General features: G+C 44.1%; 1 protein-coding gene across 1 annotated transcript in view; it reads left to right on the forward strand.

Moving 5' to 3' along the window:
* The window catches only part of EIF3B (eukaryotic translation initiation factor 3 subunit B), a 265,490-nt gene that overhangs the window by 6,227 nt on the left and 231,517 nt on the right, over positions 1–27,746 (forward strand). The window contains exon 2 of the mRNA XM_086940624.1: positions 25,363–25,555. Coding sequence (XP_086796750.1) covers positions 25,363–25,555 — 193 coding nt within the window. The remainder of the gene's footprint in view (positions 1–25,362; positions 25,556–27,746) is intronic.

Genomic DNA, 27,746 nt, shown 5'->3' on the forward strand with positions numbered 1-27,746 from the left:
CCTGACTATTCCGTTCCAGTGCCCGTTCTCGCTGGTGGTCAGCCCGCTGTTGGTGGGAGACTGCGGCTGTTCCTCCAGGCTTGGCTGGTGACGACATCGGACCAGTGGGTGCTGGATGTTCTTTCACGGGGCTACCGGATGGAGTTCCTGTCCCCTCCTCCCTCGGGGGTGGTGGTGACCTCTTTACCTGCAGACCCTGCTCGCCGTCGGGCGTTGCTGGAGGGAGTTGGGTCGCTGTTCGACAAGCGGGCGATTGTCCCGGTTCCCTCCCTGGAACGGGGACTGGGGAATTATTCGGTTGTCTTTGTGGTTCCGAAGATCACGGGGGGTTCCGTGTTGTCATCAATCTTCGGGCCTTGAACTTGTTTGTTCAGAAAATACCATTCAAAATGGAGACGCTGCAGAAGGTGATCCCCCTGATCCAGGAAGGTTGGGTGTTCACGTCGCTGGATCTCCAGGATGCCTACCTGCATGTCCCGATGGCGTTGGGGGATCAGAAGTTCCTGCGCTTCTGCCTGGATGGTCGTCATTGGCAGTTCTGCGTCCTTCCTTTCGGTCTCCGGTCCGCCCCCAGGGTGTTCACTAAAGTGGCTGCTCCTTTGGGGGCTCATCTCCATCTCCTGGGGGTGTCCGTGTTTCCTTACTTGGACGATTGGCTGCTTCAGGCTCCATCTTCGGAGGTCATGCCCATCCACCTTTCCTTGACCATGCGTACGCTCGAGGACCATGGCTTCCTTGTCAATCTGCCGAAAAGTCACCTGGTCCCGTCTACTCGGAGGACCTTCATTGGGGCTGTGTTCGACTCTGTGCTGGGCAAGGTTTTTCTCCCGGAGTCCCGGCTTCTGCGTCTACAGTCTTTGCTGAGGAGGTTGCTTTCCAGGAAGTCGGCTCCTCTCCTGCAGTGGTTGGGGGTTCAGGGACACATGTCTGCCACTGTGTTCACGGTGCCCTGGGCCAGGGTTCATCTTCGGCCTCTGCTGTGGCATGTTCAGCGTTGGGTGCCCTTTCCTGTCCTGGACTTCTCGATTCCTGTTCCGGTGTCTCCAGGGTTGGTGTCTGCTCTCCAATGGTGGCTGGATTGTTCAAATCTGTCGAGGGGCATGTGGTTCCATCCTCCGCCCCCCTTGGTGTTGACGACGGATGCCAGCGCTTCCGGTTGGGGTGCGACTCTGGGTCCTTGGGCGATCCAGGCGTGTTGGCTTCCTTCGGAGTCGCACCGGTCTTCGAATTGGAGGGAACTGTCAGCGGTGGAGAGGGCTCTTCGCCTTTTCAAGGATCGTCTTCTGGGGTTCAACGTGTTGGTGAGATCGGACAACACTGTGACCGTGGCCTACATCAACCACCAGGGCAGTACCCGCTGCCTTTCCCTGAACTTGGTGGCCTGTGCCATTGCGAGTTGGGCCGAGTGTCATCTGGTGGCCCTTTCTGCTCAACACATCAGGGGTGTGGACAACGTGGTTGCAGATTCCTTGAGTCGGAGGTTCCCGTCCTCTCTCACCCTGTGTCTGTCACCTCGGATTTTCCGGTTGCTGTGCCTGAGGTTCGGGACTCCGGTGCTGGATCTCTTTGCCTCGCGGAAGGACGCCCTGCTTCCCCTGTTCTGCTCCAGGACTCCGGAGTCGGGGGCTTGGGGAGTGGATGCTCTGACTGTCCTTTGGCCTCCTTGGCTACTCTATGCATCCCCCCCTCTTTCCTCTGATCCCTGCCTTCTTGCTGAAGGTTCAGCGGGTGGGAGCTCAGGTAGTGGCTGTTCTGCCTTATTGGCCTCGCCGCTCTTGGTTCCCCCTTCTGCTGCGGCTAGCGGTGGGCCCTCCCTGGATCCTGCCCCGCTACCCGTCTCCTCTGAGTTGCCAGTCTTCCTCTCTGTTGGTACATCTCACCTTGGCGGTCTGGAGGTTGAACGGCTGTCTCTTGGGGTCCGGGGTTTGCCCGATCACCTCATCACTGTGATGCAGGCTTCCCGTCAGAAGTCCACGCTTTCCTCCTATTCTAAGCACTGGGTTTCTTTTTCTTCTTGGTGTGCTTCCGTGGGCCTGTCCCCTGCCTCTTGTGATGTTTCTGCTATTCTTCAGTTTTTTCTGGATGGGTTTCACAAACATTTTGCTTTGTCCACTTTGAAGGGTCAGTGGGCCGCAATCCGGGCCTTTCGGGATCCAGCTTCTCTTCTGCCTTCGGACGGGTTGTTGGTTTCCCGTTTGTTTCGGAGTTTTTCTCTTTCTGCACCTACTGTCCGCTCCCCGTTTCCTCCCTGGGATCTTTCTTTGGTTTTGGGTGCCTTGCAGTCGCCTCCCTTTGAGCCTCTGGAGTCCGTGGATTTGAAGTTCCTATCTTTCAAGGTGGCCTTTTTGGTCGCTGTTACATCTGCTCGGAGGTTGGGCGAGCTTACGGCGTTGCGCTGTTCTCCCCCCTTCTTGAGGTTTCTGGACCACGCGGTGGTCCTTTCTTTGGACCCCGGGTTTCTACCTAAGATTCGTTCCAGGTTTCATTCCTCCCAGGAATTGATTCTTCCTTCTCTCTGTCCTTCTCCTTCCTCGCCCTCTGACGTCTTGCTCCATTCTTTGGATTTGAGACGGGCTTTGTCTGTTTATGTTGATCGTTCTGCTGGGTTTCGGTCCTCTGACTCCCTCTTTGTTGCCTTTTGGTCTGGTTAGTAGGGGTAAAGCTGCCTCTCGCCTTACTTTGGGTCGTTGGATCAAGGCCATGATTTCCTTGGCTTACCAGCGCTCTGGTTTGCCTTGCCCTTCTGGTGTTCAGGCGAGATCTACCAGGGGTGTGTCTGCTTCATGGGCGGCTTTCCATGGGGTTCCCCTTGATGAGATTTGTAGGGCGGGGACCTGGGCGTCCGAATCCACTTTTGTGCGACATTATCGCCTGAATTGTGCCCTTTCGGGCCACCCCAATTTTGGTTCTGGTGTGCTGCGTGCGGTGGGGGTTCCCCCGCATGTTTGATTTTGTTTCTTAATAAACTCTGTCTTGCTGCACACCTTTGTGTCTGTTCTGTTTTCTGGTTGTGGTGTGCCAAAGGCCTTTTGGGGTTGCTTTGGTATGCCTCATGTGTTATGACTGGGTCGAGGATGAGGGACGTAGAGGTAATGCCTTGATTACTTGCGGTAATCGCCATTACTCTTAATCCTACTCGTCCTCGACCCAGTCATACAACCCGCCCGCCCTCCCTTGCCGGGCCTTTGGTGCTTGGTACATCAGGATTTGCTTCTGGTGGTGAGGTGTAATATAGCACCTGACAGGAGGGTGGGTGGAGTCTAAAAAGCGTTTCCTGTTGTGTTTCCTGTCGGGTGGAATACCTCATGTGTTATGACTGGGTCGAGGACGAGTAGGACTAAGAGTAATGGGGATTACCGCAAGTAATCAAGGCATTACCTGTACTAACAGCATGCTTAAACGTGCCCCAGTTTGCATCTTATTATAACAGGGAATATGCCTACTCTGACGTGTATGATGTAGTATTCCCTCCCTCTGTCCCTTTAAGAATTATGTGCTGTTATGGTTCTACATTCTATATGTGGGAATTGGGCAGTGTAAGCCTATCTCCTGAAGACTGTGGATGTTCAAGCTGTTCTTCCTTATTAAATCCTCTATCCACAACTACATCTGTTTCCTGAATTACTACACAATTTTGGCGACGAGGATGGAATCAAGTTTAATACCTAATTCATGCTGATGAGGCCAACTGAGAATGGAAGCGCCATTTAGTAGCAACATAAACTTTACCTTTAATACTCCTGTCCTTGAAAGTGATGTTAGCCCACATAAAACCAAGCAAATCAATTTTATGACCAGTGTAACCACCGGGTTGTACATCTGGTGGTGACAACTTCACCGAATCCCAACATTTTTTGAAAATGTCCATGCCTACTATACTGTACCATGCACAAGAATCTATGAGCATGGAAACTTCATTGCCATCAATCAAAATTATATCTTTAGGAAACCCTTTACATTTGGTGTCACCAACACACAACAAACTATTGATTCCAAGACCATCAATCAGATCGGGTTCTTCATCAGTCAATAAATTCACCTTTTGAGTAGACCTACACATTTTACTAAAATGGCCTGAACGTTTGCATTTAACGCATATTTTGTTCCAAGGAGGACAACCTATGTAGCTCCCTACATGATCGACACCTCCACACCTGTAACAAACAATTTGATTTCTCCTTTCAAAAGGTTTAAAGTCTCTTCTAAAAATCTCTTTTTGCTTATTAGGAAACAACTGAGGTTTATTAGGAACAAACTGCGTTTTTTTTAAAATTGAAAGATTCCTTCACTATAGACACTTCAGGAATCACAACTTTATTTTTATTTTCCTGAACTCTGATCTCACTTACAAATAATTTAGACTGTTCGATGCCTTTAGCAATATTTAACACAGCCTTAAGAGTAGTTTCAGTTCCCATCCATAGACGCGCCTGTATTTTCTTACTTTTAGTTCTCATCATAATTTGATCTCTGAGAACTTGTTCAAAATTGATTGGGTGAGGAATGAGATTATTTGGTAGAATGTAGTTTTTTTTATCTACTATTGAAATTTGATGGTAAGCCTAGATCATCCAACAAAATACATCAACATACTTGGTAAACAACAAGGTCTAGAGCGAGTTAATGGCGTTAGACAGCGAAAGTACCAGGGGGAGTTGAAGATGAAGAGTGTTGCATAATTTAGTTGTTGTGTCAGACTCGCTCATTCGCCTATTATTGCCCTTCAGGTATCTCTGGGCTTTGTGCTGCCATGAACTTGGGCTTTTTTTGCGGAGGAGGTGTGGTGAAGTCCCCTTTGAACAATTGCTGCTGCCTGAAATTGTCCCCTGTTGTGCATCAGCATCCAGTTTAGGGACTTGCAGATGCTAGACACATATTTCCAACTAATACCATTATTTTGTTCTCCTAGCAGCAATGGTGCTATGTTTGATCAACTCTAGACTGTTCATTACTTACGCTAAAGCTCCTTGATAGATGTCATTATCATAATCGAGCTATAAGTTATTGATCTGATTACGGTAATATTAAACTAAAATCAATAAATGACAAAATCATGTGCAACTCAGTCAAGTCCAAGTTCAGTCTAGTTTGTCTGGGATAGCTCCAGCTTCTATCTTGTGAGGCCATGCAAGTGAGGATCAACTCGGGAATCTAGATTTGTCTGCTGAAAATCAAAACCGTGTTACCTTAATTTCATTTAACTGCTAAAGGTCCACTCTCTCACCACTGACGGACATGATGTAAGGTGAAATTCTGACATTTTACCTGGGAGTGATTCCCTCTCTGGTTATATAGAACATCAGTTACCTGTCTTCTGTGTGTATATATAGTAACAAGCTACCAGAGGCTGCATTTAGATGTTAAATGGCAGAGGGCAAGGATTAGATTCCTGCACAAAGCCCAATTGAGGTCACGAGCCATTGAGGTACAAGGAGTTAGTGATCTCAATTTGGATTACAATGTGAGTAAAGATCCAAAATCTAGTTCGCAGGTCTTGGCATCTGATGGTTTTTGAGTCTACAGGATCATTGGTTGATCTCAAAAAGCTGCTGGTGGTTCTACCTGTTCACCAAGTTTGCCTTCTGTTGCATATTGTTTGGGAGAGTGAAAACCAAAAACTCTACACTTAATCAAATTCTGAGTTTGAACCCTGTTTGGTTAATTGACCACCCCCATTGTCTTTGCAATTATAACAGTACAGACTTCTAATGAAAAGGTTACTTACTATTGATAACACTCTTTCTAGTGAATACTCTAACTGCAGAATTCTCACCTTGTGAAGTCCCCCCCCCCCCAACACCAGACTAGATCCGAAGCATATTCTCAGCAATTTTCTTTCACGTCTACAGATGGCATCATTCCGCCGCTTTGGGTTCGTCCCATCCAGAATATGGCCAGGGGTCCCTTAATTAGCCACTACCTCCCTTCGATGTCAGTTTCTTTCTAAGTCAGATGCACACCCTTAAAAATCACATTGTGGTGGTGTGCAGATCTCTAGACTAGAATCTTATTAGTATGAACTAGATGAGTAAATTCCACAGAATATAGAGATGGGTGGGTCATTGAGAAATATGCAGTTACATGGAGTATCCATCAGAAAGAGCGTTTTTCTTCAGGTGTATATGCCTAACCACTGATTCCTCATCAGGGGAATAGATACCAAAACGGTGCCTCCCCAGGTGATGGACTGTGAAATGGCTCAGACAAGTAAATCCTGCAAGAAAGACCAAGCAATGTGTCCCTTCCGGTGGAACTGACCATCCAAGCAGTAATGCTTTGTGAACTTCTTACTGAAGCCACATGAGCAGCCTGGCAAATGTCCAAGACTGCACATTGTACACCAGTGCAGTGATTGTTACTTTCGCTCTAGTAGAATGAACGCATTTGTCTTCCAGGGTTTGCTTCTATGCCAGATCTTGATGCGCAGGACTATCCATTTCAAGATGGTCCTCTTCTGGCTGCTTCCAGTTTTTTGTCTCCGAAAAGCCCACAAAGCGTTGATCTCCCACCCAATGTTCTCTGGTGCAGTCAACATAGAAGCCCAGGCCTGTCCTGGGGTTTAGGCAATGGAGTCAGTCTTTCTTCTTGAAGGTATGAGGTAGTGCGAAGAAAGTTGGTAGGTTGATTGACACCCCTATATGGAAGGGCGTGATAATCTCTATGTGGAAAGCAGCTTTTGTCAGAAGAACCTGTTTGTAAGTAAAAAAAGTTTGTATATGGATGCTGGACCATCCGTTTGAAGTTCTCATGTTGCGAACTGAGGTAATCACGATGAGACCTGCAGTTTTCAGTGTCTGGAGACATGAAAAACAACTGTGCATCTCTTCAAATGGGGCGCACATGAGAAAAGTACAAACCAAATTAACGTCCCACTGTGACATGAGAAAATGGTGTTAACTGGAACGTGAATCTGCCCATTTAAGAAACTTATCAGAAGAGGTGATTTAAAAAAAGATAGTTGTCGATGTCTGCCCTTTTGATCTTTTTACCAGTAACCTGTACCTTTTGCCGCAGCAAGGCCTTGCAGGGTTAAAGAAAGACAAAATAACAAAGTCCCCTTTCTATGCCTGAAGAGGCTGATTTTTGCAGAGGGGGGGGGGGGGGGGGGGGAGAGACACCAGACAAAAAACCTTCATAGTATCCTGCATAAACCGATTTAGTTGAGGGACACTTCAGAATCAAGATTGAAAGCATATATGATGACATATATGTTGCCGTATAGAACTAGTAGGCAGTCTACGAGATAGTGTTGAACAATGCAGTGCAATGACATGAAGACATAACTGTCGTCAATTCTATCTCGTTAACAGCATTATCATACCCCAGGCTACACACACAGTTAACAATCTTTCTGCATAACAGCTTTTCCTGGTTGCATTCCAGTATAGACCTACTTTGCGGCCGCCTGTGTCTCCTCCGAGTGAAGTAACCACTTGTGAACTGGTAGGCAACGTTCTCCTTGGTGGTCAGTGATCCTCCCTGATATTGTACCATCGGGGTGATGTCCTGACTTTTCAGCCACTTCCAAAGATGCAAAGACTCTTGGCACAGTATCTTCGACCCCACTCCATCTTGTTTGTTGCAGTACCTTGTGGTGGTAGTGTTGTCTGAGAAAACCAGCACCCATTCCCCCTTGATTGAGGGAAGAATGCTTTCAGTACAAAGTGTAATAATCGTAGCTCCTACAAGTTGATGTGGGGACGGGCTTCTCCTGTAAATGAGTGTAGTGTAGTTCCTATATTCCCAATAGGCTCTGCGCATTGGAATAATATATTGAGCAGTGTAGACGTAGGACTGAGGTCAACTTGGTCTCTACTGACTATATTAGACTTAAGGTTTGCCAGTTAGCTCAGAGGTCACTAGAAACTTTCTCGAATAAACAAGGAGGAGTTTAACCTCCCTGGATAGACAAGAAGGGATTGGCTTCCGACAACCATATAACATGACAACTTTGCTCCCCCAGAATAAGAGTAGATCTCTAGAGTCGTGTGAAAACAATGGACAGCTATTTCACTCAGTCAATTGTGCGTTCTTAGTTTCACCAGAGTGCAGAGAATAGAGACGGGCGTTTTTCAATAAAAGGTATTTATTGAGCAGTCTTCCTTCTCATGCAAGAGAAATGAATTGCCTCAATTGCAATAATTAATGTAAAGTACGTACAGTAAAACGAGTATTATGAAATAATACTGTAAAAGCATTGATATGGTTTCTTAGCCATAAGATACTTTAAAAATGGATAAAATATATACATACATATATACATTGGCTAACGTGCTCAACTGGTGCTTCTAAAATACGCCTACCCCGGTGTACCTGACCTAAGCCTAATACGTGGGAAGGAGTAAGTAAGTAGCAGTTTAAGTTAAGTAGGTTTTGCCAAGAATCTGATTCAAGAATTCTCTTTAAGGGTTTAGTCAGCACTGTACCTTGAGAATAGAATGTAGGAGGTCTGGTATCTCTTTCCGCAGGACTTGATATCCCAGCAACCCGCAAGGGTAGGCTGGAAACGCCGGAGCTGGATTTTCTCGGCAGGAGAAAAGACAGCTTCTTTCTCAGCGCGTCAAAGAGGAGGGGCAGCGTCCGTGGGCTCTCGCATCAGCTGGGCTCTCGGGCAAGTAGATAACGGCTCTGCTCCAAAACCACCACCGTGTGTTTGCTTAAGGCAACGTTGGTATATTTATACCTGAAAGGTGCCGAGTTTGACGTAAGGTTTGGACATAAGACATCAATAAAGAGGTCACTAAGAACTGGCCGTTCTTACAGTGCTCGCAGGAGTTCTATTACAAATCAAAGCAAATAGGGATTTCCCAGGTTGCTGGAGGTTTGGTGTGTTGAAAGAACTTGTTGTGCTTTCTAGGAATCCAAGAAGTAGATTTTGCCGTGCCTTGGACTGCAAGGGCTATTTACTTAAATATGGATTTGATTCTTATGCCATTATAGGGATATTATTGATTTATAGCCGTACAAGGGCATAAAATAGCAATATTGATTCAGGTTCCTAGATAAAAACACAATACGAGAACCATCTGATCTCAACCTCTGCCAGATACTGGCCCCTCCCATCAATGATGCATCCATCATGACCATTAACTCTGTGGGGTCCAGAAAAGGGCCTGCCGCTGTTCCCATTGCTCTATAATAATCACCACTGAAGGTCTTTTGCCATTGTTCTTTGACACCTGGATCTGATCTGATCGGTTCCCTTGGTGCTGAGCCCAGTAAGTCTTCAAATTGCATTGCAGAGCTTGCATGGAGACATGCCTACAGGGGAATGTGGGCGTCCTTGGACGAGTTCTTAGACCCCATACGAACCACCATGAATACTACTAACAAAAGGAACCAAATTGCTCTAATCTACACCCCCACAGGATCAAAACACTAACGAAAAGGAAGTAAACTTCTGGTATACTTTCTCTTCTTCTCTCTACCTTAAATCCTATCATTCCTATTCTTTAGTGTGACAGTGGATAGGGGGACAGCCAAGCATACATACTGTGTAACTGTACTACCAACAACACAGCAAGTTTGGGCTGCCACCCTGTAATGACAAAGCGTTGATGATTATATGTATAAAAATATGTTGAAATTAAAAAAAGAAACATTAATCATGGCCTGGGCTCTCTGAGGAACTGGAACGGATTGCGGGGGGGGGGGGGGGGGGGGGCACTGTGTCCGGAATTCTTTCAATGAGGAGAAGTCTCTGATCAGCACTTTGATTGAAGAATGTGTCCACAGGTTGACTGCTGGCTGGAGGTGGTTTACGACTTATTGTGGTGAGCCCACCTTAAGTGGCCAGTAGTCTAGGTATGGGTAAGACTGGTATCCCCCGTGCAGATGAGCTATGACTAGCACAGTCACTTTTCGAAACACCCGAGGTGCCCTGGTAATGCCGAACGGAAGCACCAAGAACTGAAAGTGCTCATGGCCTACTTGAAACTTCTGGTATATGTTGGACTGCAGGGCAGGAATGTAGAAGTAAGCATCCTGCTGGTCCAACACCACTCATCTCTTGGATCTAGGGCAGACTAAACTTGGGCAAGAGGGAGCATTTTGAACGTGTCCTTCCAAAGGAAGAAGTTTAGAGGGCGAGGGTTGAGAATAGGGCAGATGTATCCATTCTTCTTTGGCACTACCGAGTGATTTTGGGCACTGGCAGCTTCTCTGAGGCTTCCTTGGCCAAAGAAGCTTGAGCTGCTTCTTGGACTGTGGACAAGTGGTACTTGAAGGCAGAATTGGTGGCATGTTGGGGTCGAAAAGGGAAGGCAATAACTGTTCAGGACAATTTAGAGCACTCTGCACTGATGCAATGCTCTTCCACCTGGAGAGGTAAAGGTGAATTGCGATTCTCCTATTAACATGACCAGAGAATCTGGATTTCATTAAAGACACGGAGGCTGACATTATGCATTATCCTTTAATAGCAACTCACACAGCCGCACTACATCATAAAGGATAAAGTTCTAGAGTTAACAGTGAACAAAGGATGTATCCAGGAGATGATCTGCCTCTTTTAAAAGAATCTCATCAGGAAAGAACTTCATAAACGGAGAGATCCAAGAAGAGCTTGAAAATTATCATGTAACAAACTTCAGAATCTCAATGGACAGCCGGTTAAAGGGAATTGCCTGAAAGAAAGAAAAGATTAAGAACCAAGAGCCTAGAGAGCTAAAGACCTCATCAGATAACAGAAGCATAGGCATAATAAAAGAGTAACAACAATTGAAGCAAACAATAAGTTCATAAAATACATATCAAAAGATGTAATAAGTTCAAAAAGAAATATCAAAAGTTGTAAAAGGGAGGAGGGAGGGATAATGTCAGCCTCTGTGTCTTTAATGAAATCCAGATTCTCTGGTCATGTTAATAGGAGAATCGCAATTTCATTACAAGACCGGAGGCTACATTATGCATGTTCGTAGCCCCGAAGGACAACACCAGACATATGCTCGATAGGCTTGCAATAATGACGAGCGAAGGTGTTAGCATTTGACCAGTCAGCAGCTTTCAGGATATCATCCAACTTACCACCTGACCAGAAGGATTTACTGGCCATAGCTCCTCTGATAGAATGTGCTTGAAACTTAGAGAGATCGATACCAGCAAGGTTCATGGTAGACTTAACCCATCTAGCTATGGAGGTGGATGAAACCGGTTTAAAAGGTTTCACAAAAGAAACTAAAAGTTGATTTGCATCGTTGGGGCGTAGGAGAGACATCCTAGCGTCATACTCTTTCATACAAGCAATCGCACAAAGCTTAGGGAAACTGTCAAAACGAGGATAAAAGATAAAATCTGACATGGTTTTAGTTCTTCTTAGTAATTCAAACTTGACACCAAAAATCATAACATCTGTTTGAAATGTCTAAGCTTTTGATGTCAGATACATCCTACAGGAGACTAAACCCAAGAGTGGCGAGTTTGAAGGAGAGAAATTTTCTATTAAGGGAAGAGTTATCTGGCCAAGAACAAAAAAGGTCTAAAATACACTTCATCCCAAAGGGTCTGATACTTAGGTCTAGGGGGTCTCCTTAACCTTATACTCTTGAGGACTCTACAAATGATAGGATTTTTACCTACCGATTTACCGTTGATAGGGGAATGGCCCGCGGAGATTGCGGATCTAAAGCAATTAATAGAACGATAGGATAGGCCTCTGTCAAATTGTTCGACCAGAAAATTTACGATATTGACGACGGGAGCCTCCACGGGATCCAGACTCCTTTCCAGGCACCAATGAAACCATTTCTTCCAAATGTTGTTATACCGAAGGTGTGTTCCGGGTGCCCAAGATTCTACGAGAAGAGAGAGATGTCGACGAAAGTCCAGACAACTCGTTAGAAAACCTGACACTTTCCAGGCAAGAAGGCATAACCCAGGAAGGGAGACCATGGTTGAAGAAAGGCGTTCACAGCAAGAGCGCCCGGGTCTGGCATCCAACTGAAGTAGTTGGGAAGCTGGAAGGTAAGCCTGCTGGCAAATAAGTCCACATCTATAGGACCCCAAAAGTGGAAGAGGGTATTGAAGACGTTCACATCGAGTTTCCAGTCTGAGAAGTGTAGAAGGAATCTTGAATTCCAATCTGCAGAAATGTTCGATTTCCCGGGAAGATATTCGGCCCTGAGGGAAATTTTGTGTTCCAGACAGAACATCCAAAGTTTCCTGGCAAGATTAAAGAGATCTGCAGATTTCGTTCCTCCAAGACGAATGATATAGGCCACAGCAGAAATGTTGTCCATTTTCAGAACAACAGACCTCCCTTAAATGGAGTGTTTGAAGCTCATAAGAGCGTATAAACCAGCTGTCTATTCCAGAAAATGTATGTGTTGAGAAGATTCCGTCAGGGTCCAACCCCCACCGGTGTTCTGGTCTTCCAAACGTGCACCCCAGCCATGAAGACTGGCATCTGATTCTAGGACAAAATCCGGGGATGAGCCGAAGATAGCTTTGCCATTCCAGGCGTCTAAGTTCTCCAGCCACCAAAAGAGCTCTGCTCTGGCGTCTGGGTCCAGAGAGAGACAAGATCCCCATACCATAGACCTGAAATGAGCGCTTTTCTCTTTATTCTCTGAAGCGGGCGGTAATTCAGAGGACCGGGGAAAATAGCCTGGATGGAAGAAGAAAGAAGCCCAAGAAGTCTGGCTAGTTCGCGAAGTGTTAAAGACTCTTGTTTCAAAACGGACCTGATCTCCTTCCGGATCTTGACAATCTTCTTGGCAGGAAGAAGGAGAAGACATTTCACGGTGTCTAGAGTGAAGCCAAGGAATTCTATGGTCTTGCAGGGAGAGAGAATGGACTTCTCTTTGTTGATGATGAATCCTAGACTCTATTAAGTTCATGGAAGTTTTTTGATCTTTTAGGAGATCTGAATGGGATTGGGACATGATAAGAATATCGTCCAGGTAGATGATGAGACGGATACCCCTTTCTCTTAAAATTGTAACAATACACTTCATGATCTTGGTAAAACACCAAGGGGCAGAAGAGAGGCCGAAGGGAAGAGCTTGAAACTGGTAAAGACGTTCTTTCCAAGCAAATTGAAGGAAAGCCTGATGTTCCTTGTACATAGGGATGGTGAAGTAGGCATCCTTGAGGTCTAACTTGACCATCCAATCTCCTTCGAGAAGGATATCCCTTAGAAGGTGGATACCCTCCATTTTGAAATGACGATAAACCAAAAATTTGTTGGCTTCTCGAAGGTTTAATACGGGTCTCCACCCTTTGTCCTTTTTCTGAACAAGAAACAATGTGCTTATGAACCTTGCATCGGACCAGGGAACCTCCAGTATTACGCCCTTTTTGAGCATAGAAATAATTTCTTCCTCCACGATCTTTTCCTGATCCTGTGAAAGGACAAAGGGTTGTGGTAAGTGTGATTGGAAGGGGATCTGTAAAAAGTCTATCTTGAAGCCCATAACGGTTTCTAGAACCCATGGATCTTGGGTGATTGAATCCCAAACATGATAAAACAGTTTTAGTCTGCCCCCCTACTATGGGAGGGAAAGAAGGAGTAGTACTTACTTGTAGAATTGGAGGTGTTGGGAGTACCACGACCTCTGGAACCACGGTTTCTTGGACCCCTTCCTCTTTGGGGAAAGAAGTGTTGTCGAGGGGGGTAGAAGCCCCTTCCAGTTCCTCTGAATGACGAATAGGGTCGTTGGTTGCCTCGGCCGGAAGAGCGACCCCTTCTGCCGGACTGACCAAAAAGGTTGGTGTTAAATACCCGTCTTAGGTTATTTTGAGCCCTATCGAGAGCAGTGAAGGTAGATACATATTTACCAATCTCCTTGATAATATCTTCCCCGAAAAGGAGGCCCCTAGGGTTTTGAGAGGGTTCTCTCTCTGCTATGTCTCCTAATTTGGGGTTAATTTTATTCAAAATGGATCTCCTCCTTTCAACGTTTAAACTGGAATTAGCGGTGCCGAGTAGAACGGCTCTTTGGCTCCAGCCTGGAATGAGATCGACATCCAAAGGGGTAGAGGAGAGGTGGGACTGTTCCGCCATGTCCAATATTCTAACAAGTGGTCCTAAGACATCCAAAAGTCGGTCTTGACAGCCCTTAAGAGCTCTCTCCAGGCCCTTTCTAGGGTCTCTCCCTAATTTAAATAGGAATTTAATAAGGTCTGGATCTAAATTTGGAGTCTGACAGACCTTCTCATCAATAGGTCTGGGAGATTCAGATCTCATTGTTTCTAGTATCCCTATCTAGAAGGTTTCTTAACCAACGCGTGACGAACTGGGAAACATGTTCCTGTGGGAACCACTTCGAGTTATTAGGGCGAGAGATATTCAGGCGAGAGAACATCTCTTCTCCTATAGGGTTAAGGATGGTATTTTTAGAGGCGGGTTCCTAATCAGGTTGAGAATTAGTCATGCTGGACCTCATCTAGGTCAAAGACTAATTCGTCTGAGGGATCTCTGGAGGAGTTGCCATCATAGGAGGAGGAAGAGGAGTCAAAACCAACATTCTTTTTTTGGTTAGCACTACTGCAAAGCATGCCGCGAGGGACACCGTTCATATTTGTGCCGCCATGGACACCGATCAAGGGAGTGTCCCGAGGGACATCACGTTCAAGTGAGGTGCTAGGACCTCCCGAACTGTGAGAGGCGCTAGGGCCTGTAGTGCTTTCACAATGTTTTGTTTTTGGACCTCTTAGTGTGAATAGGGGGGAGGTCTTGTGAATCAGAGGATCTCTTAGAGGACATGACTTCCTTCAGGGAAGACATCATACAGGATTAATCTCCTGTTGAAGAAATTTCTTAAGTGAATTGCCAATAGGGGCTGTAGTGTAGTTCCTAGTTTCCCACTAGGCCCTGCGCATTGGAATAACATAAACAGTAGTATCGACGTGGAACTGCGGATATTCCAGGCCTCCACTGACTATGCTAAACTTAATTGGGTTGTGTTACCAACTAGCTCAGAGGTCACTGGACACTTTCTTCTCTGCATAGGAAGTGATCAGCTTCCTTGGCACAGACAAGAAGGGATTCAGCTTTCCAACAACCGTGCAACATGACAACTTTTCTCCTCAGATCAAGAGTCAATCTCTAGGGTCGTGTGAAACAATAGACATGTATTTCACTCGGTCAGTCTAGTGCAGTTTACTTTCACGAGATGTAGAGAATAGAGAGACGGGCGTTTGTCAATAAAGGGTTAACATTTATTGAACAGTCTTTCTTCTCGTACAAGAGAAATGTATTGCCACAATTGCAATAATTGTTATTATAAAAAGTACGTACAGTAAGATAAGTATTGCGAAATAGAACTGAATAGAATGATGGAGGATTGGTATCTCCTTCAGGGGTCTCTCTCGATATCCCAGTCACCCGCGAGGGTAAACCGGAAGCGCCGGAGCTGGATTTCTCTGCACGAGAAAGGCAGCGGGTCTCTTCAGCGCGTCGAGGAAGGAGGGGGGACAGCGTCCGCGGGCAGCTGGAATCTGCTGGATGTCTTCGCAGAGGGACGGCTGTTCAGCTCCTTAAGCGTACTGCACCATAGGTCGCGCTTTAGCGGCGATAATGGTATCAGCAGCTTCACCACCACAGGATAGCAGGCTGCAGCGACAGAGTGCTAGATTTACCAACACGGGGTCGTGCAGGCAGCTGGCTTCAGTAGCTCGTACAACAGGCATTGCTTAAGGCAACGTTGGTAATATTTATACCTGACAGGTGCCGGGTTTGACGCAAGTTTGCTGGACATAAGACGTCAATTAAAGATGTCACTAGGAAGTGATAGTTATCAGTTGCTCATTAGAGTTCTATTACTAATCAAAACATAGCAAGCGGGGATTTCCAGGTTTGCTGAGTTTTTATCTTGTTGAAGAACTCGGAGTGTTATCTAGGAATATCAGATAGTGACTGCTGCTCTGTCATTGCACTAATTGGTCGCAAAGGAAGTGGCAGAGGGAACTATGCTGGAATGTGGCTCTGTTCGTGTGAGGCCAGAGATGACTTTTCAGAAAATCGCACTTGAACGGTTATGCCAATATAGGGAATAAATGGAGTTATAGCCGAATAGGGGCATAAGGTCACAGTATCGATCAGGAACCTAGATAAACACGCAACAGGGCAGGAGAGGTTGCGGTAGCCTCATCCGAATCCATGTCGGACATGGTGTATAAAATATCCCAAGGGGTATAAAGCGATTTAAATCGAGGAGATAAAACAAAGTTAATAGTAAGAGTAAGTATTAAAATCACTCCTCGCTGTTATATATATATATATATATTTTAAAGCTCTCACTCGCCTCGTAACTGCGGAAAGAGGAATTGGTCACAAGCCATCCAGGGCGTTATTATAGCGTAACGTGTTGTTGTGATAATCACATGTGACGTTTACGATTAAGCGGGATGAAGTGCAATATTGTGTTCATCTGTAATGATGCCATGCGGGATCGCTGTGTATTAATGTGTTATTTGACCATGCCAAGATGGTGCCTACACTTTCCACGTTGATGTTCTCTTTCTATGTCAAACACCACGTGGGGATGTAAAATAAAAATGGCTGCCTCGGACGCTTACTTTACCATCGATAAAGGCAAAACGCCGAAACGCGTCTGGTCGCTGTGGGTTTTGAAATAAAACTTTGAACTCGCTCCTGTGAGTGCTTCCTCTTTTCTTCGAAAAACGAGGCGAGTGAGAGCTTTAATCTATTGCGGAAGGCACCATCCGCGGAAGCACCCGTCCTTGAGTGCGTGAAGTAGGTGCAAACGAGGGAGCTTTGTGTGTGTGTGTGTGTGTGTATATGTGTATATATATATATATATATATATATATATATATATATATATATATATATATATATATATATATATATCGAGTTTTAAATAATCCAAGAGCTCCTTTTATTTTTTTTATATATACAAGGTAGGTCCATATATACTATCCTAGCCTGTAGTGTAGAATTAATATACTCTACTAGCTTGTAGTATAGAATTAATATACCCTCCCAGCTTGAGGTGTAAGCAAATAAGCAAGTAGATACAATTCCCAGGGTGAAATGTAATCTATTTTAGGCTAGAACCCAAATGGAGGAACAGACGGGTAAGGTAAGGTATCTCCGGCGGCTGAGGCAGAGCAACTGACAAGCTAAAAGACGAACGCTCGAGCCCAGCCGCCGGAGAAGAGGAAAGTTGCTTGGGAAAGGGGGCACGCAACGTGGGTGTTGCCAATGTTCTTTCCTTTAACCAGAAGCGCACCTCGGTGAAGAAGCGGAGGTGAAAAAACGAAGGCAGTTTCGACGATGGCAGAAGTTGTAAAATGAACGTGCGAAGTCGCGAAATGGAGAGAAAAGGCTCTTACAGAGGGTGAGAGGGGGGACGACCATAAATTGGAAGTCCAGAGGGGGGGGGGGGGTTGGAATGGGGAAGCCAGCGCCACCCACGGGCAAAGGAGCAAGGGAAATGCTACAGCAAAAGGACAAAGCACAGTGTTGGGGGTTGAAGCGGCATAAAGCCAAAAGCTAGATCAGAAAAGGCACAGAACGGCTAGAATCAGCAAAACATCGGCAAGGAGGCACAAGCTGTAGTATGTTAGTTTATTATTTATTACATAGCCTTTAGTAGTTAGTACCTCTTTCCCTTTAAGACTTATGTATTCTTTTCTGTCATGTTCCACATTCCAGTCATGCTGCCATTGAATGTTCTTATTCTATATTTTACTGTTGGTCAGTTTCCTGTTGACTGCGGATCTAACCAGACGTGCTTTATTTCCTGAGAATAAATCCTTTGGAAACCATATATTTTGGATACATTTCTTCATTTAAATACTACACAAGCTAATATAAGCTGCATAAAACATTAAAATCAGCATAACATAGCTACATAATAAATAAAGGTACAAGCCAAAAAGCTTAAAATGAAGGAGAAGCAAGAAGTAGTGACTTATCTGCTGGCGAGCCGCTATTAAAAGAGGCAGATCATCTCCTGGATACATCCTTTGTTCACTGTTGTTAACTCTAGAACTTTATCCTTTATGATGTAGTGCGGCTGAGCGAGTTGCTATTAAAGGATAATGCATAATGTCAGCCTCCGGTCTTGTAATGAAATTTACTTCCTATTGCACGATCGTGCGCAGCCAAGGACTGATTAGAACATTTTTGTTGAAGCATAGGGCCGGCTTGAGTTTAGGTAGTTCCTTGCAACTGGCGGCCTCTGGTCTGCCTGCCAGGTCCCCAGACTTTATCTCTAAAAGGCATTGGAGACCTGTTGCTGTTGTGGCAAGGTTTGATGATGCCTTTTGGAATTCCCTTCCGAAGCCATGAAGGGATGAAATGCCAGTGTGGGTGGTGCTAACCCAATGAAGCATGCTGTCTCTTTACTTTCTTCAAAGCGCTCCGGGGCTGAGCCTGTCATGTCTCAAAAGAGACGTTTGCCATCGAATGGCATGCCCTTAGGTGGCTATTTGATGTGTCTCAAACTCCGTGGCGTGAATTCAAGCATGGCATAGAAGTACCACACTAGCTGCCCTACTCAAATAGTAGGTGATGTCCAGACCTGGCAGCTGGAGTGCTTTGCTGTGTCATGACTATCTTGGATAAGGTTTTGAAGATTGGGCCAGATGATATCTGGCATATTTGTCCGCCACCATGTCCCGTAATGCATGTAAGTATCTCCTTGGGAGGGTGCTGAAGTTCACTGAACTGAGTGCAAGTTTGGCTGAAGAGAACATTTTGTATAGCGAAATGCCTCCTGTTTCAAATGATTCTTGTGGGGGGTGATCAGTAACTCATTTGGGTTAAGTCGAATTGTGGCGGCCTACACAACTAGGCTCTCTAGAGTAGGCTGAAGGGGGAAGATCTGGTCCCTAGAGCAGGCTGTGCCACCTTGCAGTTTGACTGTTGACTTGGGGCAAGCTTCTGACTTTGCCCAGGTACCCGTCAGTGTGTCCTTGTGTCATTGAATAGTAAGAGAGTGTCTTAAAATGTTTGGCCAGGATGAAGGACCTCTAAGAGCATTAGTATTGATTTCAGTAGGTGGTAATATAAGGTCCAAGACCTCTGCTGCATAAACTACATGTAGGAAACAATTCTCAAGAGGATTGAGAAGATGGAAGTTGGTGGAAGGCACATTGATCAAGTGTGACCAAAGGCACTTGGTTCTGTAGAATTAGATGGTTTCTCTGTCAGCTGGGTTTATTCTGGGCAATATGGCGAGACTAATGGTAGGTGTGATGCATGGATAACAATGGAGGATCAGAAGGCGTAAATAGGTAAACAATGCTCATTGGATGGCAAAGATAAGAGATAATTAGGTAATGGCAGTACAAGGCCATTAGATTTCATGTTTTTGGGGAAAACCCTTGGATGCCTGAAAATAACTAATTTTTTTCTACATGTAGGATTAGACTGTGACGTCTTTCTTTTCTGACACTTGAAGGAACCAAATCTGGGTAAGCTATCCTGACTTTACACCTACTGCTGCTCAGGATGAGTCATGGCAGTGCCCATGTGGGACCTCCTTTTTGGTGTTTTTTCTTCATTTTTTTTCACCTCTCCACTCTTCATAGTAACAGTTTCCCCCATTAAAAAGAGGAGCGGGCATAACTGTGTGCAATCCCCATAGATATTGTCTACAAGAGAGTATGTAGGGTTAGTGGCATTGAACCACAGAATAGTCAATTTGCGTGTGGTCTTCAGAAGGACCAACAAGTACCCAATAACATCATGTCGTCTTCATTTTTTGCAATCATCATATTGATTGTGAATATCCTTAAAAGCATATACCAGCCTCTACAGTTTGGTGGTGTTTTGAGCAGGGGCAGTTCAGATTCAAACTAGAATAGTGCTGATTTAGACTCTATTCTTGTTTGTGAATTTAATATTGATTACATTTTCAAACTGACAGGATAGAAATGGGTTATCCTTAATGTAGCATTAATGGTGTAGCAAAGTATAAATGAGGATCCAAGCAGGTAGAGACTTGTCAAGAACATGTTTATTCGCAGCACAGAGTAAAACAGCAGATCACCATCTGGCCAGGCACCAACTGACCAAGCTGGAATTCTTAGCTGGAATCATAACATTAGGAACATACTAAAGTTCCACGTAGGAAACAGTGAGAACAGACTGAACACAAAAGAGCTATTTACAACATATCTCCCTCCCTTAAACCCATAAAGCAAAGAGAAAATAAAAGAACAACTAATGAACATAATCACAAAGATAGACAGGCGGACGACGGGAACGAGCACTTCTTGAAGTAACACCACCTGTAGAAATTGCTACAGAGGAAAATGAAGGTGTAGAAGAGGAGACCGCATCACCAGAACAAGAAGGTTTGGGAATAGAAACATCACGCCCAGAGAAGGAATAAGTATCACCACAACCCACCTCCCCCCTTGCACTGGATTGGGAACAAGAACTGAAGTCACACTGAGCAGATAACATGTAACCATTACTGGAAGAAACAGAAAAAGGTAGAGTAGACCTAACATCCACATCAGAATGACGCTTCTACAAAGCTACCCTTCTGAAATTCCACCATTCCCCATTGTCAAGAAGAACACTATGAGGAAAGACACGCTTTACTGCAAAAGGACCTCTAAATTTCGAGAGACCCTTGGAGAACCTCCCAGGCTTTACCTTGACCAAATCCCCCACAGAAATTGGTGAAGAAGAGCCATCCAAAGAAGACTTCAGGGGAGAAACATTGTCCTGATTCCTTAACCAAGAAGGTGTTAATTTGGTTACAGGAGGACGACCACGCATCAACTCAAAAGGGACTTACACTCATGTTTTTGGGGAGTTGAACGATAGGCCCAAACAAGTTCTTGAACCTTATCATTAGAAAAGCAACCAAACTCAACAGACATCTGTATGATCCCCTTAATTAGCCTGTTAACCCTCTCACACATACCATTACTTTGTGGGTTGTATAAACTGGTCCGATGATGACGAACCCCACACTCTTTTAGAAAAGAAACCATTTTTCCAGAAATTAATTGTGTGCCATTGTCAGTTATTAACACAGAAGGAAAACCCTCATCCAAATAAACACTTTTTAAAAAGGAGATTGTAGAGTCAGTAGTGATATCTTTGACAAAGCGAACAGTGAGCCACTTCGAAAAACAATCAATGACTACAATAGCAGAACGCTGGTTGAAAGGCAACTCCTTTATGGGCCCAATAAAATCTAGACAGATGGTGTGACAAGGAAAGTTCTCAAAAGAAATATTACACTCACTCTGAGAACCAACAACCTTCAAACGTTTTTCGCCCTCCTTACAAAAACTACAAAGCACCACACAATCCACAGCATCCGCATCAATGGAAGGCCACCAGAAATTTTCTTCAACCCTACGCTGGGTGAGAGACTGGCCTAGATGTCCCTCATGGGCTAGATCAAGTATTTTCTTTCTAAGTGAAGAAGGAGGAATAAACCTATCACCTCGCATTAACACATTGTTATCAGAAATAGTCAGCTCATCCTAGACCCTAATATAGGGCCTAACAGAGGCCTCAACAGTGCTCTCCCTTCTAGACCCCTTTACAATAAGATCCACAACTTGTTTTAAAACAACATCAGTCTCCATACCCTTAGACCATTCATCAAACGAAAATGACTCGGCACAAAGAAACAAAACATCCTGGGTAAAAGCAAAGGCAGAATCTTCCTGAACCTCCATCAAAGGATTCTTACCAGCTGTGGACTGAATGGGCAAACGAGACAAACAGTCAGCTTGAATGTTTTTCCACCCCTTAACAAATTGCACGTCAAACTGAAAATCTTGTAAACGTGATGCCAACCTTGCTAGTCTGGGTGAGCCCTTGCCAGTACCACCAGGAGCCAAAATATTTACTAAAGGCTTGTGATCAGAACGCAACACAAATCTAGTACCCCATAAGTACGTCCTGAAATAATAGACACCCCAGACAGCAGCAAGAGCTTCACGTTCAATTACAGAATAATTGCACTCCGACACAGTTAAAGGTCTGGAGGCAAAGGCAATGGTCTTTTCTTCGTTCCCATGCCATTGAACAAGCACAGCACCCAAACCAACTCCACTAGCGTCTACCATTAAAATTGACGAACGTTTGATATCAAAGGGGGTAAGAAGATTTGCAGAAGAGAGTTCAGCTTTAATTGAATTGAAACAAACTTCCTGTTCATTTGCCCATGAAAACTTAACTCCTTTTTTCAGTAAACCCCTCAAAGAGGCAGTCTTACTAGAAAAGTACTTCACAAATTTTGAATAAAATTCAATTAAGCCCATAAAGGACCGCAACTGGTCTTTGTCAACGGGAGAAGGAGCAAGCTCAATTGCTTCTAACAAATTCCTTTTAGGTTTAACACCTTCAGCTGAGAGGGAAAAACCCAAGTACTCAATTTCAGAAACTAAAAATGCACATTTCTCCTTCCTCAAAGTAAGACCAGCTTCAGGTATTCTATGCAAAACAGCTTGAAGAACATTATTATGTTCTTCAATGGAGTCCCCAAAGATTAAAGTATCATCTTGAAAGTAGATGACCTTCTCCAACCCTTTAAATACTTCAGAAACCATTCTCTGAAAAACACTTGCGGCTGAAACCAGACCGAAGGGTAATCTTGTGAACTGAAAGGTACCTTCCCCAGTGATAAATGCAGTGAGGTGTTTAGATTCTTCATCAAGTCTAATCTGGTGATAGGCATGTTTGAGGTCAAGTTTGCTAAAAAATGTATCCCCTTTTAAGGTAGACCAGCTCCCCCATGTTAGGTAATGGAAAAACATCTGCAACAACACATTTATTTAGTGACCTAAGGTCCACACAACATCTGATTTTGTTGTCCGGTTTCTGGGAAATAACCACAGGAGAAATCCACAGAGATGCCTCTACAGGCTCAATAATCCCCGCTTGCAGCATTTCTTCCAGAACAGCCTTCACTACCTTCCTTACAGCAAAACGAACTCTTCTTGCCTTATGCTGAATGGGGATACTACCTTCTTTTAACAAAATTCTATGAGAATAGCCTTGTAATTCTCCCAATTGTTCTCTAAAGACATTGTGGAACTTTAAGAGTATATCATTCACACTAGAATCATTCACAACCATCACAGGCTCCTCTGCTCTGGGATCTATCACTATGTGAAGATCATATTGATGAACACGACCTAAAATGGCCGGTCCATCCTCAGAGACATACATTTTACCATGTGTAGATCTGTTCTTGAAAAGAATTTCAGTTTTAAAATACCCAAGATCAATTTTTTCTCCCTGATAACCAGAAGGAAAAATATCACAATCTAGTTAAGTTCTCTGACCCCATAGTTGTTTTACCAATGACATAGGAATGATGGTCCATTTAGAACCAGTGTCTACCATTAGGCTGATAGATTTTTGTCAATTATAAATTCAGCCTTGAGAATTCTTTTTCTTCTGTCTTGACAAGAACATACAGAATCATGTAGAACAAGTAATTTGTTGACATTCCGATTCAGTTCACAATAATCATTTACAACAGTCACCCTAGCATTGCTTCTATTTTTGCACATTTTAGCAAAGTGACCCTGTTTGCCACATTTTAAACATTCCTTATTATTGGCAAAGCAAAATTTAACATCTGAAGAATGTGTATTGCTACCACATCTAGAACACACTTTAAATTGAGATTTAGAATATTGCTGACTGGTATTCTTTTTCTGAAAAGCATACACTTGCTGGCTCCGTAGTAACCGATGACTGCAAGCGCATAGCGAGCAGTGTCGAAAAGAAACTGACGACTGACGTGGTTGTGACGAGTAGCGTCTATTGCGGAATGACGTGATCCTCGTAGTCAGTGTCGGAAGGATCGCGCTGGAAGTGCGAGGAGCGTTGCTATGATAACGAAGGAGAATACAGGTCGCGGGGCGCTCAGAAGCAGTAACCAGGCAACCAAGGTAACCGAATCAGGAAAGTTTATGGCATGAATAAAATCCTCCAAATATTGTGAAAAGCGCTCACCTTCCCAAGAACATTAACACGACGACGTTTTTTAAGAATGACAGTAGTGATGACTCACTTGATGCACACTGAGTTCTTTTGTGATGAAAGTCGGATTTACTCTGTAAACCTTTGTCCCGCTGCGCCGCCGATCCCTTGGCCAGATACTAGTCCTTGTCGCCAAAATGTAGCAAAGTATAAATGTGGATCCAAGCAGGTAGAGACTTGTCAAGAACAGGTTTATTCGCAGCACAGAGTAAAACAGCAGATCACCATCTGGCCAGGCACCAACTGACCAAGCTGGAATTCTTAGCTGGAATCATAACATTAGGAACATACTAAAGTTCCACGTAGGAAACGGTGAAAACAGACTGAACACAAAAGAGCTATTTACAACAAATGGCTGTGTTGAAATGTTATGCACATATTGACGTTATAGTGGGACAGCTTGTTGATGCTGAAGTGAAATGAAGTTGCTATGAGAAGAGGGTACAGAAGTGACAAGATGTATAGCTTTATTCTTTGTTGCAACTTACTATCCTGCTGAATGGCACGCCCCGAGTTTAACCCTGTGCTTGGCCATCAGCCACCTAGCAGTGCTTTGATTACCACCCTGTGGCATTCCTTAGAAGTTCTGCTCCTTCATTGAAGTAATCCCATCATTAACACCTTGGCTGCTAAGCAGATTCCCCTCCTGTGCTGAAATTTGATTTTCCCCATTATTCATGACGAGCTGAGCTCGTCATGAGCAGCGAAGGGGTTAAAGCCAACCTGTGCCTGTTGCAAGAATGTCTGCACTATAAGACCAGTCCCACATTAATTAGTGGCATGTGTACAACTTGCTGCTTCATCCAGGTGGCAGCTAGGTTGGAGATAAGACGAAGGTTAAGGAATGAGGAGTCTTGGCAGTTAATTTGATGGTGGACATAAGACTATCAATTTCCCTGTGTACCTGTGCGAATGGAGGTGGTGGTGGTGAGTATACCCACTCACACCAACCCCCACCAACCAAACTCTGGTTTGTTTGCATAGATCTGTTGAAGGCCCTGCACCTCCTGTAACCTTCAGTCCTCCACTAAAAGCTAACTGATTAATATGTGTGGCAACTGCTTATAATCCTGTGACTCTCCAGAATTTCTTGATGCTAATTCCATGTATTGCGGTTGGTTCCCTGCCCTCTGCATGTGTCGTAGGCTTGCACTAAGGGGGTCATGTTCTGTCAACATTGTGTAGTATAGAATCGTGCTGTGTTGCTTCACAATCTGTACTTGTTTTGTTATTGATGCCAGTGCTTAATTAGTGCCTTTTTGTGTTAGGGAAGCTTCAGCTTCAGCCACTCCTATTGTTTACCACTGGTTGATGGACTAAACCCCTCTCTATACAAACAATAGGCAATGGCTGTGTATGCTAAATTGTTGTTGTGTAACAAAAACATTCCTGATTACGTTTGTAATTTGTGTACCCCACAGAGTTGCTGGGAGATCTCTTAAAAGACCAGCCTCAGGAAGCAGATGGGATTGATTCAGTGGTCGTTGTGGATAATGTCCCCCAAGTTGGGCCAGATCGCCTTGAAAAACTAAAGAACGTTATACACAAAATCTTTTCCAAATTTGGAAAAATTTCGAATGAATTTTACCCAGAAGCTGACGGGAAGACAAAGGGGTGAGTACTGATAAAACTGAAGATCGGTTGGTTATAAATAACCTAATCTTGGCTTTCTTATTTAGCTGTATTGTATTGAAAAATCTTAGCAGACACATGTGGTAGCCCGATTGGAACATTAGCTTGGATTCCTTTCCATACATAGCTGTAAAATTGTGCTTTATTTTAGCAAGTCTCTTCGAAGTTGCATAATTCCTGTTGAGTTTCCCTCAACTTAAAGGTTTGAGCGAAAACTGCAAGGGTTTTAATTTTACTGTGCTTGCCCAGGATTTGAAACTGCTAGCCTCCTCAGTGTTTGTGCATGTCTTGCTAGGTTGCAGCCATGGGTATTTTCCCCAAAAATGTGTTGGCAAGTATTCTTCATTTAGTATTGTAAGCAAAACCTGAGTTTTTCTGTTAAGTAACCAAGATTAGAAAAGCTTAGTCGATTGATTGTGCTTGCTAACTATATAAGTACTCTACTTTAGTGAAAGCTCCCATATTTCTTTCACGCTTGTTTCTTTATTCTAGGGGTGTGCTGAATAGAATATTTAGAATTCAGGGAAATCTGAATTTGTAAGCCCGCTTAAAATGCAAATGAAATGGGGGGGGGGGGGACAGGTTTTTGCTTGTTTTGTTTATTCCTTTTGGGTTTGTTGGCACATCATTTTTTTATTGATTTAGGTGCACATACAAAACGCAAGAATGTCCCCCAAACTGTATATAGTGGTATAAAGGGGCACACGGTTTCCGTGCTTGTCCCACCCCCCCTCCCCTTTCCAAATCCCATCCTCCTGCCACTGAATGAGATGCAAACAAAAGGTTTACTGAGTTATCCAGGAAGATACCCTGCATTATATTCAACGTTCCTTCTCTGTAGTTTATAATGCATTATCTTGGCAAACACAGATAATTGCATTTCATGTCAGGGTGCCCGTTAAGTTATCAATGTTTTGGACAAGCTATATTTGGAGCCCGTGTTTTAAAGAAATTTGTAAGTGTTTTCATAGTTGGGTAGAGATTTTTCCTCTAATTTCTTAAGGCCAGAGTCTGCATCCCTATCCCCATTATGTTCCACATCCTTTTTGACTGGTTGTCTATATAGTTGGTGGACAACCTCTTTTCCAGCTCCCGGCCATTTCTTGTTTCAACTCTAATAACATACAAACAGCCAGCATCCAATTATCCTTTGTTGGGCCTTCCATTAAAGTAGGCTTCATACTTTAAAACCTCACCACAGGATTATTTGATATAAATAAAAACATTTAACTAAGTGATTCAATACCCACTACCAATACACTTTTCAAAGGGGGCACAACCACCACATGTTGCATATCTCCCCTCATTCCTCATTGTTAGCAACATTTTCCATTGGTATTTAGATACGTTTGTTTAATCTTCTCTTGTGATGTTTCTTGTGGGGGCAGTTTTTCTCATTCGCTTGTAGCAATTTATCGTACAACATTCTAGGTAAAATATATATAATCATGGACTGGATGAATATTTCTCCATGGTTTAAATATGCCTAGTTCTGTGAAGGATATTAATAGGAACTGAGACATTACTCCACTAGTGTTGTGGCTGGATGCTTATCAGCTTGACGGTGTTTGCACTACAATTGAGTTTACTTTTTACATTCTCTCATATATATGTTGCCTTTTTAGAATTAAGAATGTAGGGGGAAAGTAGGAATATGATACTACACTACAGTTTCTCCATTAGAAACTCATCTGGTCCTTCTCGGTCACCCTTCAGGGCCTCCTTAACTTGAAGTATTTCTTTTTATGAATTGTCACCATCACTCTACATACTTTCTATCTCGAGGAGGTGTAACATTGGGTAAAGTACACTCTGGTACATTAATCTTGTGTCTTTGGCAGTAGGGTAGGTTTCCTGCAGGCAAATGATTTCAGGCCATTCTTCTTGATTAAGTAGTTCAAACCTCATATGTTCTAAGCAAGTAGGCACACCATTGTTATTAGGGATGGTGGTTACGAAGAGTATTGCCTTCACATCCCATACGCTTCAGGTACTAATTCATGCGAAACAGGTTGACAAATGTCTGATTAACCTGTTCCTCGTGCCTCCCCCTCACGCTCTGAAACAAGCATTGGATCTATAGAACTAAAGAAAACTTAGTCAGCAAACCCTATACATGGGAAATGTAAACTTTTAGTTGTGGCGGTGGATCCCACCCCACAGCCAACCCTCC

The sequence above is a fragment of the Lissotriton vulgaris genome, chromosome 10, assembly GCF_964263255.1.
Source record: "Lissotriton vulgaris chromosome 10, aLisVul1.2, whole genome shotgun sequence".
In the NCBI taxonomy this organism is placed as follows: Eukaryota; Metazoa; Chordata; class Amphibia; order Caudata; family Salamandridae; genus Lissotriton; species Lissotriton vulgaris.